Source organism: Mchenga conophoros, linkage group LG23, assembly GCF_057382185.1.
Source record: "Mchenga conophoros isolate Kocher_MC1m ecotype Shallow Benthic linkage group LG23, M_conophoros_male_GT1.1, whole genome shotgun sequence".
In the NCBI taxonomy this organism is placed as follows: Eukaryota; Metazoa; Chordata; class Actinopteri; order Cichliformes; family Cichlidae; genus Mchenga; species Mchenga conophoros.
The window spans coordinates 45,216,727-45,232,241 of NC_140547.1; the positions used below are offsets into that span (position 1 = coordinate 45,216,727).

Below are 15,515 nucleotides of genomic sequence, written 5' to 3' on the forward strand. Positions count from 1 at the left end.
AACACATAAACAGGTTTGTAATCAAACATCACATCATCAGGGAGGCATCATGAAACAAAGTTACTGCTGGAGGCTGAACTCAATTTGGTGGCAATGTTCAAAAATATCACTCAGATCATTTCAAAGCTTTTAGTTCTTCTTCTTCACTTCTGTAAAAGAATAGAAAGGAAATCAGAACCCAGAAGTTCACTTCCTGATGACTGAACTCTTTCAAAATAAAGCTGAAAGCTCTGAATGTGACACCGCTGCTCCACCACAGTTTTTAGAGGAGGTCAAAGGTCAGTTCAGAGTGATGGATCCCAAACTTCCAGTACATCCAGTGAAGGACATAATCAGCTCTGTGATGAAGGCTTTTACTGTGGAGTTTGTAGGCTGATCACTCTGTGTTTAATAAGACAGGCAGGAACAGCAAAGGAAACTTGGATTCTGAACTCAAACACAAGTTTCTCCACTTTGACTTTTCTCTGTGACCATCAGAGCTTCTGCACAGTGTCATCAAATCTGGATGTTTGTCACTGACAGTCAATGATTTTAGTGATAAAGAAATGTGTTCACAGAGGGAGGAAGAGGAAGAGGAGTGGTGTCTGTGAGGAGGAGCAGCTGTCCTGCTGTGCTTTGTGTCAGGACGTCCTGAAGGATCCAGTCTCTACCAGCTGTGGACACTGGTTCTGCAGACAGTGCATCTCCTCATACTGGGACCAGTCTGCTTCATCAGGAGACTGGTCCTGTCCCCAGTGTGGAGAAAGATCCAGAAGCAGAGCTGGACTGCAGACAGCCAGTCAGAGCAGCTGTGTACAAAGTAAGACTGAACATCTGTCTGCTGATGGACTCATTTCTGAAAACTGGACTTCTTGTTGTTGTTCAGACATTGAAGAGTTTTCTTTCTGTTTTTCTTTCTTTCAGCAGATGTTGGTCTGCAGGAGGTTTTAGATGAACATAAGATCAGTCTGAGGAGGAGATGTGAACGTGTGACTGAAGGAAGTGATGAAACAGGAAGTAGAACCCTCCTCAACAGGATCTACACTGAGCTCTACATCACAGAGGGACAGAGTGAAGAGGTTCATAGCCAACATGAGGTGAGGCAGCTGGAGACAGCTTCCAAGATGGACGCCCTCCATGACACTCCTATCAGGTGCCAGGACATCTTTAAAGCCTTACCTGACCAACAGAGACCCATCAGAGTGGTTCTGACCAACGGCGTGGCTGGTGTTGGAAAAACCTTCTCAGTGCAGAAGTTCACTCTGGACTGGGCAGAGGGCTTGGAGAACCAACATGTCAGTGTGGTGGTTCTGCTTTCATTCAGGGAGCTGAACCTGATCAGAGAGGAGCAGTACAGTCTTCTGGAGCTGCTCCATGTTTTCCATCCAACACTACAGAAGGTCACAGCAGAGAAGCTGGCTGTCTCTCAGCTTTTGTTCATCTTTGACGGCCTGGATGAAAGCAGACTTTCATTGGATTTCACCAACAGGAAGCTGCTGTCTGATGTCACACAGAAGTCATCAGTCAGCCAGCTGCTGACAAACCTCATCCAGGGGAATCTGCTTCCCTCGGCTCTCGTCTGGATAACTTCCCGACCTGCAGCGGCCAATCAGATCCCTCCTACATGTGTTGACAGGCTAACAGAAGTACGAGGCTTCACTGACGCCCAGAAGGAGGAGTACTTCAGGAGGAGATTCAGTGATGAAGAGCTGTCCAGCAGAATCATCTCCCACATGAAGACATCCAGGAGCCTCCACATCATGTGTAGTATCCCAGTCTTCTGCTGGATCACTGCTACAGTTCTGGAGCACATGTTGACTACAGAGCAGAGAGGAGAGCTGCCCAAGACCCTGACTGACATGTACTCACACTTCCTGCTGGTTCAGACAAAGAGGAAGAAGAACAAGTACCACGAGGGACATGGGACGAGTCCACAGGAGCTGACGGAGGCTGACAGGGAAGTTCTTCTGAAACTGGGGAGGCTGGCGTTTGAACATCTGGAGAAAGGAAACATCATGTTCTACCAAGAAGACCTGGAGCAGTGTGGTCTGGATGTGACAGAGGCCTCGGTGTACTCAGGAGTTTGTACAGAGATCTTCAAAAGAGAGTGTGTGATCTTCCAGAAACCAGTCTACTGCTTTGTTCATCTGAGCATCCAGGAGTTTCTGGCTGCAGTCTACATGTTCCACTGTTTCACCAACAGGAAGTCAGAGGTGCTGAAGAACTTCCTGGGAAAAAAATACAGAGAGTCCTCTCTGGATGATTTCCTTAAACGAGCCATGGAGAAATCCCTCCAGAGTAAAAATGGCCACCTGGACTTGTTTGTCCGCTTCCTTCATGGCCTCTGTCTGGAGTCCAACCAGAGACTCTTAGGAGGTCTGCTGGGTCAGACAGAGAACAGTCCAGAAACCATCCAGAGAGTCATCAAGAACCTGAAGAATAACAAGAAGTTTAAATCCTCTCCTGACAGAAGCATCAACATCTTCCACTGTCTGATGGAGATGAACGACCTCTCAGTACATCAGGAGATCCAAGAGTTCCTGAAGTCAAAGAAAAGGTCAAAGGACCTCTCTATGATCCACTGCTCAGCTCTGGCCTTCATGCTGCAGATGTCAGAGGAGGTTCTGGATGAGTTTGACCTGCAGAAGTACAAAGCATCAAAGGAGGGACGACTGAGACTGATTCCAGCTGTGAGGAACTGCAGAAAGGCTCGGTGAGTCCAGATGTGATCATTACATCATTGATCAGTGTCGGTTAATAGTTTAATCTTTAAATTAAAAACACAGTCCTTGGTTATAAAGTGCTTTACAAACACCAACATTACGGCTAACAGCTGGATTCTCCTGTTTCAGTGCAGCTAGCCAAACAACAAAGAGCCACTTGCTGCTAAAGACAGAGTGAAAGTGGACGGTATATCCTCCATTCTTCATGTAAAACACATGCAGTGAATTGTAATGCACCATCTGTGTTTCCCTTCATGCAGTTTTCTCTTTATGGTGGACTTGGATATTTAAATGTTTACCTCCTGGAGAGTCTTGTTCACTTGATTAGTTTTTGTGAAGGGGATTCTCCTCACCCCGTCTCCAAGGGAGACACCAGCTACCCTTCAGAGAAAATGTATTTGCCCCACTGGTAACCACGATCTGGTTCTTCCAGTCACTGCCCACAGCTCGTGACCATAGGTGAGGGCAGGGACGTAGATCGACCGGTAAATTTAGAGCTTCGCTGTCACGCTCAGCTCTCTCTCTTCACCACGACAGACCAGTACAGCGTCCACCTCACTGTTACCGCAGCAACAGTCTGTCTGTTGATTCCTGCTCCCCTCCCCCTTCTTTACACGACCCTGAGATACTCAGACTCCTCCACCTGGGGCAGGAACTTGTCTCTGACCCAGAGTGGGCACTCCACCCTTTCCCAGCTGAGGACCATGATGCTGATCCTCATTCACACGGCTTCACACTCTGCTGAGAACAGCTCCACTGTGAGCTGGAGGCCATCACCTGATGAAGCCAACAGAACCACATCCTCTGTGAAAACAGAGACGAGACTCTGACACCACACAAGTGGAATATAAGGTCAGAGGTCAGCTAATACCTAATATGGTAATCCTGAGCTAACAGGAAAGGGAAATGCAGTGAAGAAATGGATTTTCAAATGAGGAGTGGAATCACCATTTTAAATGTACAAAGTAAATCTTTGATTTTATTTTTTAAAAGATTTTAAAATCATTTTAAAAATTGGAATTCAAAAATGTTTTTTTTAAAATAAAATAAATGTACTCATGTTTTATTGCACAATTTATTAATGAAGCATGAAATGTATTTTGATGTGTTTTGACTCTTCTGATCCTCCATAATATTGAGATTGTATAGAAGTTTTCAACATTTGCAGATTTAGGATTATACTGTACACTATTATTAGCATAGTATGTAACACATGGGGACACTAAAGCAGTCGCGCCAGAATGTCCTCTAAAAAGAAAGCTTCTTTAAAATACAAGCGAGTCAGACACCGAGGGCACAGAGATGAAGCAGGTCTGATCAGGAACAGTTTATTACTGGGCCAGGGAGCACAAATAAAAACACCCTTAAAATGTACGTGATACAAGGTTGTCAATTTAGTAAAACTAAATAAAACAATCCTAGAACCCGTAAAACTACCATTTTCTATATTCACTAACAAACCCCTGCTATAATTATGCCACATGTTCATTATGGGTCCATCAGCAGGCCAGGAATTCCGGCTTTAGAGCAGAGTCCACGCCAGCCCCGTCTTCGGCAGACAAGCAAGAGCCTCCCATCTTGTCCTTCCACTGGCCCATCATATCCCAGCCCAGCTTGCGTTCTGCACCCGAATCCATCATGCGACCACCGCCACAGCTCCCCTTGCATCAGTGTCCTGTAAAATAACAGATAGTAAACCTGCTGCCAATCACACGCGTTGTCTCCTACTGTTGCCGTTCCATGAGGTCAGGACTGGGTCGCCGTGTCACGCTGGCCATCTAGCATTAGCCTTCCAGTCTTGGGCTTCTCTCCTTCAGTGCTCAGCTAGCCTGCTTTTAAAAGGTCTTTACACAGCTGACACACCCATGCCTCAGCAGGTGGTCCCTATCAGCTAATTTGTCCCATGTGTAGCCAGTCCACAGTGGATTAAAAACTGTGTCACATAAAACACTAAAGCCCATGCAATAGAAACAGAATAAAACAATGCAAATAAAACGTCACTCATAAATAAACACTAAAAATCAGAATAAAAACAATATACAAGATAAATACAAATTTCCACTGTGTGACATCCCCCCATATTTTAACTGTGACAGTCCCTGTCACAACATTCAGGTGTTCTGTCCAGGAGGGTGGCTGAACAACACTTGGCCTTGCTGGCTACTGTGTCTCTGGTAGTCCCTTCTTTACACATAACACATGAAACATCAGCAATAATCTGCTACCAACGAGTTCCTTTGAATGCATCCTAGAAAAGTTACAGCATAGGTGAGTTATACAGTCCAATTGCCACATCCAGGTAACCTGCTGTTCTTCCATTTCGTGACCACATAGCATAGCTAATGTATGGGATTATCAGAACACTGACTCCTCTCAGCTCAGCTCCTCTGATATCCCTTGTGGATGAACACTACTCATGAATACTCACGTGGCAATAAAACGTCTTTTCTGTACACCCCTTGCTCACAACCCTCAACAAGGGTAGCTGATTTAAACACTTAGCATTCTATCATCTATATCTGTACCCCAGGTACTGAACACTGCTCCCAAACTTGTATCCTGTCGACAAACGCCAAAATTATGTAGCCGCTAAGACTGGTGGACCTAAATCTTCACCTCCAAGTCCGTTCACATACAAGAGGAAGGGGAGCAAGCGGGTCAGCGCTCAGGGCACAGAAACTAAGCTGGCTTTGAACACACACCATTTATTTCCATAAAAAACACAGCCAGAATCACAAATACAAGTTAAAATCCCCCGTATACAATAAAAAGAGTGTTCTCAATGCGCTAAAAACCCTGCCGGCAGAAATAACTATACACTATTAAAACAAAGCTAAAAAAATGTTTTCCATATGCTAAAATTACCCTCCCACAGTCCCATAATCCCACAGTACAGCCACACGCGGGCGAATGTGCCTTATCTGAAACAGGAGAGGAATTTCTCTTCCGGGATGGAAACCACGCCGGCCAGAAGAACAAGGAGGGGGCTCCTGTCGCAGACCTGTCTCCTGACAGCGCGTCGCCGCACAGTCTCGCCCCACTCCACACCTGCACACGGCCTCCCTCATAGCACCGTCAGATGCAGGCAGAGGGGCATCCCTGCCCTGTTGTGAATTGAGGGCCATCGCCACCCACTGTTGCTGTTCCTGCAGTTGGGACTGGATCGCCGAACGACTCGCGGCGCCCCACAGTCAGGCAGCAGTTCCTTCAACACACGTGCGGGCTTACACGCGTTCCTTTTTCTCCTGCTCACCTTTCGTGCGTCGCTCCTCTTGTCTCTGCGCTCACCATCCCCTTTAACAGGTCAATCTGGCAGCTGATAGGCCACCTTGGGGAACGCCCCCATCTGTTTAGTCCTCAGTGGATTAAAGGAATATGGTACAACAACATTAACACACATAATATAAGTATGAGGATAAAACCATGCAATATAAATATCACAATAAAATCATGCAAATAAAATCAACACTATGTACCAATACACAGATTGATAAAACATAAAAACACAAATTTCCACTGTGTGACAAGTATACTACTATACTAATAACAGTGTATAGTATACTATTGTACTATACACTATTATTAACATAGTATATTTTAACAGGGAATCTTGATCCTGTTACATTTGACTTCTGTTGAGCTTCTTGAATTGTCACCTTCAGTTCCTTTCCTTTACTCTTCCAGTGTCTTTGGTTTAAATGTATTTACCCTGATAACTGCATATGAAACAGTTCACCTCTTGTCACTCACTATTATCTGTTTGCCATAAAAGTGTTGGTGATGTGTTGGGAGAATCATTATTTTCAGTCTCTTCTTATAAACATAGTGAGGCAAAGATGTGGGTCGTGGTCCCTGATAATCAGATGTGTCTGTGTTCTGTTACATGTGACGTTAGAGAGGTTTTAGTGGAGATAAAAACAGGACCAACATCACTCGTGACTGCTTTCCTGTCTTCACAGTGTGTTTACTGTTGGAGCTCGTCCTCCTGTTGCATCTGTCACAGCTGTTACGCTCCTCTGTGACTCCTCCTCTGTCTGCTGTCACACTGCAGGAGTTTTTGGTCACGGCGTGTGAATAACTGCCGAGGTCGGCTAGGACGACGCCACCACTCGTTGTCAGACCCTGTCACGCTGTCTGGTGTCATCTTTAGCCGAGGTTATTAAGAACTTCAAAATGAAACCAGTCTCTGTTTTCAGTCTCCGCCCTCTTTTGCAGCTTTGAGCCAGGTTGTAACACCTGTTAAAGTCACCACCTGTTGTGACCGGGGAGTGAGATGAGTGTGAGAAAGATGAAAACAACGTCTCATTCTGACTAGTTACTGGGAACTGATGTGTGATGATGCAATAACAAAGATGACTGTTTCTATGATTTTCTGTTTTCTTGTTTTTATTGATGATAAGGACAGGCAGAGGAGATTGGATGGATTTACTTCGTTTTATTCTTTTGCACTGAAATGGAGTCCAGTGTACAGTCCTTGGCGTTGCACATTTTAATATGTTTTAGCTGAGACTGTAGTGGGCACTCTTTAAATGTCGGGTCAGTTTGTCACGTTAGAGCCTATTTGTGCCTGTTAGTGCTGACGATGACTTTAGACCGAGCTGACTGAGGGGTCTAAGCTCATGATGCCACCAGCAACACCCGGGTCATGCTGCAGAGTTTTCAAACCCGACATAATTTACTCAGGTTATATCAGGTGATCTAAGAAAGGCCGCTTAGAAAGAAAAGCGAGTGCACTGCTTTAAGTGTCTTGAAGATGTTTAATCCGAACATTCAGCTTCTTCACTTCTAAAACCAAAAAGTGGAGAGTCCCAGATTTTAATCCTAGTGGGAGTGTCCCTTAAGAGGTCATTGACCAACTATTGATCATGTGGCTCATCACATGAGCCAAGCTGTGAAAAAGGGTGTGGGTGATTATCAGCAGAGGTTTCAAGAGATGAAACGTCTTCAAGAAACTTAAAGAAGTCACTTTTCTTTCCAGGCTCCTTAGATTACCATGACTGTATGATGAGAACCTACACAGACATATCAGGTGAAGTTTTCAGTGTTTTGGTTCAGTTTAATGTAAAAATGGAGATGAAACACATATAAAGGCTGGTTTACACCACTGAGCCCTGCTCTAAAACACTGACACAGATCTGTCTGTGAAGCTGGCTTTAACAAATAAGAGCTTAAAGTTTTAAACACATGTTTAGCGCCGAACTGTCCACTTTACTGTCTGTAGCAGGAAGTGGCTGTTTGGCACTGAAACGGGAGAATCCAGCTGTTAGCCGTGATGTTGTGTTTGTAAAGCTCTTCATAAACGAGGACTGTGGAGGAGGAGAGCCTGTGTGAGTCAGGTGGTTCACCGGCCGAGTGTATCAGCGGCAGAAACAGCTGATCAGCGCCGTTTTATGCAGTAAAATAATCTTTCTGTTCCCAAACACATCCACACAGTTTACAACATAACAGCCCACTACATGCACATCACACCACAAATATGCATAAACCTGAACATAAAATATGTCCTGTACCTGTGTGATCTCTTTAAGTAACTCACAGAATATCAACACTAACGCCACAAGTTTGTTGGTATTTTAACATTTTAACCATTGATTTTGAATTAAAACCAACAGTTAAAATATTTTTGCACCAGAGGAAAGAGCAGCAGAAATATTAAGACAGATAAATCATTCTGTCTTCAGTCTCCATGAACAGCATCAACATCCTCTGGTGAAATTTCTCTTTCCTCCTTAAAATATATTAAATGTCAGTTTAATTCCAGATTAATGGTTAAAACATGTATGTCACATATGAACATCAGGAAATAAAGAAAAGTGACTGATTCAGTTCCATATATGCTCCAGGGAGGCGTTAAGGTTCATTGAAATTGTTCAGTTATTAAAGTTTAATCTGAGCCGAGCTGACTTCCTCAGGAACAAATAAACACCGAGATAAACTTCACCTTACAGATATAATCTAAATGAATCATATCCAATCTCAGAGAGTTGACAGTCAGCTGTGTGCTGGGAGACATGTTTGTCTGCAGTGTACGAGCTCTGACCGCTCCCCAAAAATGTCGGAGTGAATACATTAATATTAAAAGTGTAGCTGGTGACACAGAAACAGAGGATTTAAGAAGTTTAAGTGTAGGTCGGGTCCACACATGTCCAAACACCTGTGCGTAGTCCTGCTTGTTACTCAGAAACGCACACTAATAAAATGGCCATAAGGCCAAAGCAATGGTTTTGACTGGTGTTGACCCCGCCCCCACCCTGAGTGTGGATGCTGAGAGAAGGGCCAGCTGTGAATATGAGGCTGTGGGAGCAGATGGAGAGAGAGTATGTCGGGGTATCCCAGTACAAACTTTACTGGGGTCAGAAATTAGACAGACTCCAGTTCCTTTGTTTGATTTATCTAGTTTGATGTTAGGAAAGCGATTCATGAGATGGAAAAACCTCCCAGTCTACTGAGATTCAGAAATGATTTGTACACATGGAAACTCCCTGAGTGGGAACAAAGAGTGTCCTGTCAGGAAGAGCATTTGGAATATGGATGTTGAGGATGTGACAGTGCCTGAAATCCTGCTGCTGTTCTGAACCATAGTTTCTGATCTGAAGGTCAAACAGAGTCATGATGGTTGTTTCTATTTGTTCCTTTTTAGTTTAGTTCCCCTGAAATCAGATGTGATATCAGCAGCTCTGAGTTCATTCATCATTATTGTCCAGTGATGAGATTTCTGCTCCGTTTGGTGACAGTCAGCAGATTTTTCCTGAGTGTGGACGTGAACAGTCGTACCTGACAGCAGCAGGTAGCAAACACAGATCGTCTTTCCAGCTGGAACTCTTCACTGAGCTGAGCTCATTCAAAATGTTCTAGATTCAAGACAGGAAACAGTCCACATGTGTGTCTTCACTCTGACTCTGGATCAGATCTCAGTGACAGACTGTGGACATTATGGAAGCCTAAATGTGACGCCATCTTCCTCCTTCATCTGCAGATTAAAGCCAAACAAAGATTCTCATTAAAAGTCTGCAGGTCTGAGAGAGACTCAATCGTTGTGTCATGTCAAACACAGTAAGAGGAGCTGAAGCACAGATGTGAAGAGCAGATGTTCATCAGATTATGACCTCACTCTGTTTTGTCTTCATATACATTCAGTCTGTGTTTATAATGCAGACTTTCTGCTTTTATAATAACACATTTTGTATTTTCTATGATCACAGACTGGCTGACTGTGGACTCTCAGGGACTCATTGTGAAGTTGTGGCCTCGGCTCTGAAGTCCATCCCCTCCCATCTGACAGAGCTGGAGATGAGTAACAACAAGCTGCAGGATTCAGCAGTGAAGCTTCTGTGTGCTGGACTGGAGAGTCCAAACTGTCGACTGGAGACTCTGAGGTGAGTTCACTGACTGCAGCTGTTGTTGTTTTTCTATATTTCTGATCTTTGATTGATGTTTGAAACTTTCTTTAGTTCCTAAATGTTCAGGATGTGTCTGAAGACAAATGTGAAGAAGTTTGAGTGCTTTCAGAAATGTTGTGTCTTTCCAAATGACTGAACAACAGTTTTCCTCTTGGCTCCAAATAGAAGTGACAGACTTGAGCAGCGTTCATTTAAAGGCTGACAGAAGTGGAGTGGTGACGGGGAGATGTTTGTCAGGACAGCTTTTCAGCCTCCACAGGTTCATGTTGTGCTCCATCAGTCAGTGAAGATGAAGTCAGTACTGGTGAGGCTGTAGAGTGTGTGAGGGATGTGAATGAGGCTGTTGGAGATCTGATGATAGCAGATAAAAACAGGCTGCAGAGACTTTGAGCTTGTGTGGAAACAGACAGAGAAAAGAAAGACATGAATGTCAAAGCTAATAAAGGTGAAGTTAGGAGCTGTGATGATGTTCATGTATCAGAAGCTGATCGGGCTGCTACAGAGACGACCCACACAGCTGCTGTGGTGAGGTTTGTGTTAAAGCAGAGGAACACAGGCCCAAACATGACAGCAAAGCAGGTTTCAGGCTCTGTGAGAGGATTTCAAACAGAAGCTGGAGAAGAGAAAGGACTACAGAAAGAAGGCAGCTGAGACCAGTCCAAGTGTTTCCATGGAGCCCAGTCTAACATTCATTTATACACTAACGTACAGAAGTGAACGGGAAAATGAATCCATAGTTTCAAATGTAGAAATAGTTCTCAGTTCATTTACAGAGTTTAATACAGTTCATGAGGAAATGTTCAAAACAGCAGCTGAGAAAAAATCTTCTTCACAAAGTTGGATCCAATTCCAATAGTTTGTGATGCACTTTAACGCAGCGTGAGCAGTTCACTGCCTAACCCCACAGAGACTGTCAGTCTGGACTTTTCTTTATTGCTATTGGCTGTCAGTGAGATTTCAGAGCAATCAGAGACTGTGGGTCTGTGTATGAAGTATAATTCATGTGCAGTTGTTGAAGTTGTAGAATGAGAAATGGCAGTTTGGGGTATTTCCTGCTTTCATTGTCCTGCTTGTGCTGATGAAAATGTTTATTGACGTGTGAATTCATTCTTCAACGCTCGATTCTGCCTGAACAACGTGAAAACTTTGCTTTGTGTAACACAATTCAAAGCACTGAAGCATCGACTTATTTCATTATCCAACAATGAAAACAGGAAACACAGACAGCTGGCCTTCAAAGTAAAAGCTGCTCCTTTTGAAAATGTTGGTGGTAAAATGTAAGAAGAGCTGAAGCACATAAATGATCTACGTGCCAAAATATTAAACACAGTTGATATATTTGTGTGAGTGTTGTGATTCAGGTGTAGATGTAATAATGTACATATAGCAGAGTTTCCTCTTCTAGATCAGCTGATCAGAGTCAGGCCAATCAGCTCTGAGCATGCTCAGTCTGAGTTATGGAGCCACATACTATGATTCACCATGGCAACGGCATGAGCAGAGGCTCCGTGTGAATCCAGAGGAGCAGAAACATGAATGATGACAGTAGATGATTGTGTGAAAGTGCTGGAAGCAAATGAGTGTGTGATGTTCTTTCAGTGTTGCACTTTGTAGACGCTCCCTGAGCACTGGTCTCACAGCCAGCTGCACATAGAGACCAGTGTTGTTAGTCCAGGTCAGAAGATGACTTGTTGGAATGAAAATGAGCTTGTAGTTTGTCTGCTTTAATAATGTGACTGGAAAAAGGTGTTGGACTTCAAATATGTCCATTTCTTTCACACTTCACCTTTAAAAGTGAAGCCATGTGGTTCCTGGAAGGAAAAACACGACTTTTTCAAGTCTTTGTCCTGTTTTTATGAGAAATGTACGACTTTAATGTGAAACATTCAGAGTTTTTTCTCTTGTTGTGTTTGTTTGAAGCTGCTTCCTGTTGGCTTCAGCTGTTTGGAGTTTCCATTTTCTAAACTTCTACATTCTGAACCTTCTTCAGCTCTGAACAGATGATGAAACACTGAATGATTTCAAGCACTTTGTCTAATAAACTTACATCTTTCATTCTTTATACAGATTGAAGAGCTGTGGTTTGTCAGATATTGGCCTTGATTATCTGGCAGCAGCGCTGAAGTCCAACCCCTCGTATCCCACAGAGGTGGACCTGAGTGGAACCTACAGCAACCTGAAGGATTCAGGAGTGAAGCATCTGTGTGGTTTCCTGGAGAATCCACGATGTCGATTTGAAACTCTGAGGTCAGTCAGCATGTTTTAGTTGTGCTGAGATGAATATGATGTGAAAGTTGTGCTGACACTAAACTGCAGACATCAGGCTGATATTATACTGATCCGCACTGAGGATCTTCATGGTAAAGTCTGTTTTCTTCTTCTCTGGTTTAGTCCATTGACTGCAGCAGAACAATGTTCACATTTCAAACAGTGATACTCAACGTATGGCCCGCGGCCCACACGCGGCCTGCCCACCTTTCCTGATTCAGAGAGAGGGGACCCTGATTAACTGTGTAGCTTCTTCCTCACAGTTCTAAGTATCAGACACAACAATGAATAATCCACAGCTGACTGTCTTTAGCAGGTCAAAGGTCACGGCACACAGCACTCTGTGAAACAGTTTGGAGCAGGAATTCTTGCACATTTACAAACTGACACTGCTGCACGGCATGCTGGGTAATGCTAGCTGCTCAGGTATGGGTGTGCTAACGGCTGTGAGACTCTGTGGCTGCAGAACACTGAAGAAGAGAAAAGAGAGGTGGAGGATGAAGAAAAGAGGCGGAGATGAAGCAGAAGTTAAGCTCCAGAGAGGAAATGTTTCTGTGTGGGTGGGTGATAGGTTTGTAGCTTGAACCTATTCGCTGGAACGTTGAAGACAATATAATTACACAGCAAGCAAGACACAAAGTAGGCAAAGTTCTTCTTGTTACTCATTCAATTCAATTCAATTCAATTTTATTTATATAGCGCCAAATCACAACAAAAGTCGCCTCAAGGCGCTTCATAGATACAGAGAAAAACCCAACAATCATATGACCCCCTATGAGCAAGCACTTTGGCGACAGTGGGAAGGAAAAACTCCCTTTTTACAGGAAGAAACCTCCAGCAGAACCAAGCTCAGGGAGGGGCGGGGCCATCTGCTGGTTGGGGTGAGAGAAGGAAGACAGGATGAAGACATGCTGTGGAAGAGAGACAGAGGCTAATAACAGATATGATTCAATGCAGAGAGGTCTGTTAACACATAGTGAATGAGAAACGTGACTGGAAAGGAAAAACTCAATGCATCATGGGAATCCCCCGGCAGCCTACGTCTATTGCAGCATAACTAAGGGAGGATTCAGGGTCACCTGGTCCAGCCCTAACTATATGCTTTAGCAAAAAGGAAAGTTTTAAGCCTAATCTTAAAAGTAGAGATAGTGTCTGTCTCCCGAATCCGAACTGGAAGCTGGTTCCACAGAAGAGGGGCCTGAAAACTGAAGGCTCTGCCTCCCATTCTACTTTTAAATACTCTAGGAACAACAAGTAGGCCTGCAGAGCGAGAGCGAAGTGCTCTAATAGGGTGATATGGTACTACAAGGTCATTAAGATAAGATGGGGCCTGATTATTTAAGACCTTGTATGTGAGGAGCAGGATTTTGAATTCAATTCTGGATTTAACAGGAAGCCAATGAAGGGAAGCCAAAACAGGAGAAATATGCTCTCTCTTTCTAGTCCCTGTCAGGACTCTTGCTGCAGCATTTTGGATTAGCTGAAGGTTTTCAGGGAGTTTTTTGGACATCCTGATAATAATGAATTACAGTCGTCCAGCCTGGAAGTAATAAATGCATGAACTAGTTTTTCAGCGTCACTCTGAGACAGGATATTTCTAATTTTAGAAATGTTGCGCAAATGGAAGAACGCAGTCTTACATATTTGTTTAATATGTGCGTTGAAGGACATGTCCTGGTCAAAAATGACTCCAAGGTTCCTCACAGTGTTACTGGAGGCCAAGGTAATGCCATCCAGAGTAAGAATCTGCTTAGATACCATATTTCTAAGCTTTTCAGGGCCGAGTACAATAACCTCAGTTTTATCTGAAATGAGAAGCAGAAAGTTATGCATGAGGGAGACCTGCCTGGAGCCAAGTGTCGTTCCCCATTGCACTCCTTTTATTGTGGTTACATGAATATGCATAGGGTCATTAACATATGACGTCTACATAGGTATACATGTGAACAAAGAATACTGTGTGTGTGTGTGTGTGTGGGGGGGGGGGGTCAGAGTGTGACCCCATAAATGACTTCCCTAAACCTGCTGGTCTGGAAGTCCAACAGTTCATCTAAACAAAAGGCACTTAGCCTAAAACAGATACAGCCACGTTTATCCTGCCATAAAACAATAAAACAAGGTACGACCTCTTCCCATGCTCCCAGGATGTAGGTGTGCATTCTAGTGTGGAATACACACCAAGCCTTTGCAGCCTGCTAAAGATCACACATCCTATCAGTACACAATTGATTATACACCTCTAAGCATAAATGACAATCAACAATACAAAACCTAACAGCGGGGCTCAGGCAGCTCCGCCCACACAGTGACAGTGAAGCAGGTGAAGAGTAATAAATGAAGACAGCAGACAGGATTTGATAAGCTGATGTACAAACATGTAGAAACGGGTCCATACAGACTGAAGCGTGTCTCCTTTGCATCTTCCATATTTGATACTGAGAGTTTCCAGAAGAGCAAACATCAAACACGCCTCCAAACATGTGACGAGTCAGACTGACATCATTTCTACAGAGAACAGTGTGAGCTCTCAGCAGCTCACTTCAATAAGAAGGACAAAGTGCAGCAGGAATGACTAAACCCACTAACAATCTGATATCCCCGTGTTCCTGTTGTTCTACAGCATCATCATTAATGCTGCTCCACCACCATCACTGCAGCTGACCAATCAGCTTCTGTCACGTCATGTGACGCTCTGTGACTCAGACTGGAGAAATGCTAAATGGCTAACCTGAAGCTAACCTGAGAAACAGTCAAAGTACTGATGATTCCTACAAAGTGTGTGTGTTCAGTATGAGATGAGTGTGAATGAAACCATGGAGGAGCGGGCCGTGGCTGCTCTCACACACGTTTGCTGCAGGGGCGGAGCTACAGAAATGTTCATAGGGGGCAAAATCAAAGCCATTATTGTTGACACATATGCAGCTGTTACATCCTGTAATATGCATTAAATATGGTTCAAATACATTAAATGCATTAAATATACATGTTTCATATAAATACAGTCTACAACTGTGTTTCCTTCAGCCCACATAAGGAAACAGTTGAGTCAGATAAAGACAGAAGGCCTTTTCCACGTCCATCTGCTCAGTGTTAAAGTGCTGATGATGTTCAAGGTCAGGCAGCAGGAGGGATTTCTAAGCATCCT

General features: G+C 43.8%; 2 protein-coding genes across 2 annotated transcripts in view; both read left to right on the forward strand.

Moving 5' to 3' along the window:
* Window positions 1–15,515, forward strand: part of LOC146548102 (NACHT, LRR and PYD domains-containing protein 12-like) — a 431,005-nt gene that overhangs the window by 378,821 nt on the left and 36,669 nt on the right. The window lies entirely within an intron of this gene.
* Window positions 526–10,082, forward strand: LOC146548114 (protein NLRC3-like). Its single transcript, XM_085266181.1, has 3 exons — window positions 526–799; window positions 904–2,692; window positions 9,905–10,082. The coding sequence occupies exons 1-3, from the start codon at window positions 526–528 to the stop codon at window positions 10,080–10,082; spliced, it is 2,241 nt and encodes a 746-aa protein (XP_085122307.1).

What these genes read in the sequence shown, in the direction of transcription:
- LOC146548114 (XM_085266181.1), top strand. Translation starts at nt 526, where the DNA reads ATGATTTTAGTGATAAAGAAATGTGTTCACAGAGGGAGGAAGAGGAAG. An exon ending in TCAGAGCAGCTGTGTACAAA is followed by an intron (nt 800 to 903) that starts GTAAGACTGAAC and finishes TCTTTCTTTCAG; the next exon opens with CAGATGTTGGTCTGCAGGAG. An exon ending in AGGAACTGCAGAAAGGCTCG is followed by an intron (nt 2,693 to 9,904) that starts GTGAGTCCAGAT and finishes CTATGATCACAG; the next exon opens with ACTGGCTGACTGTGGACTCT.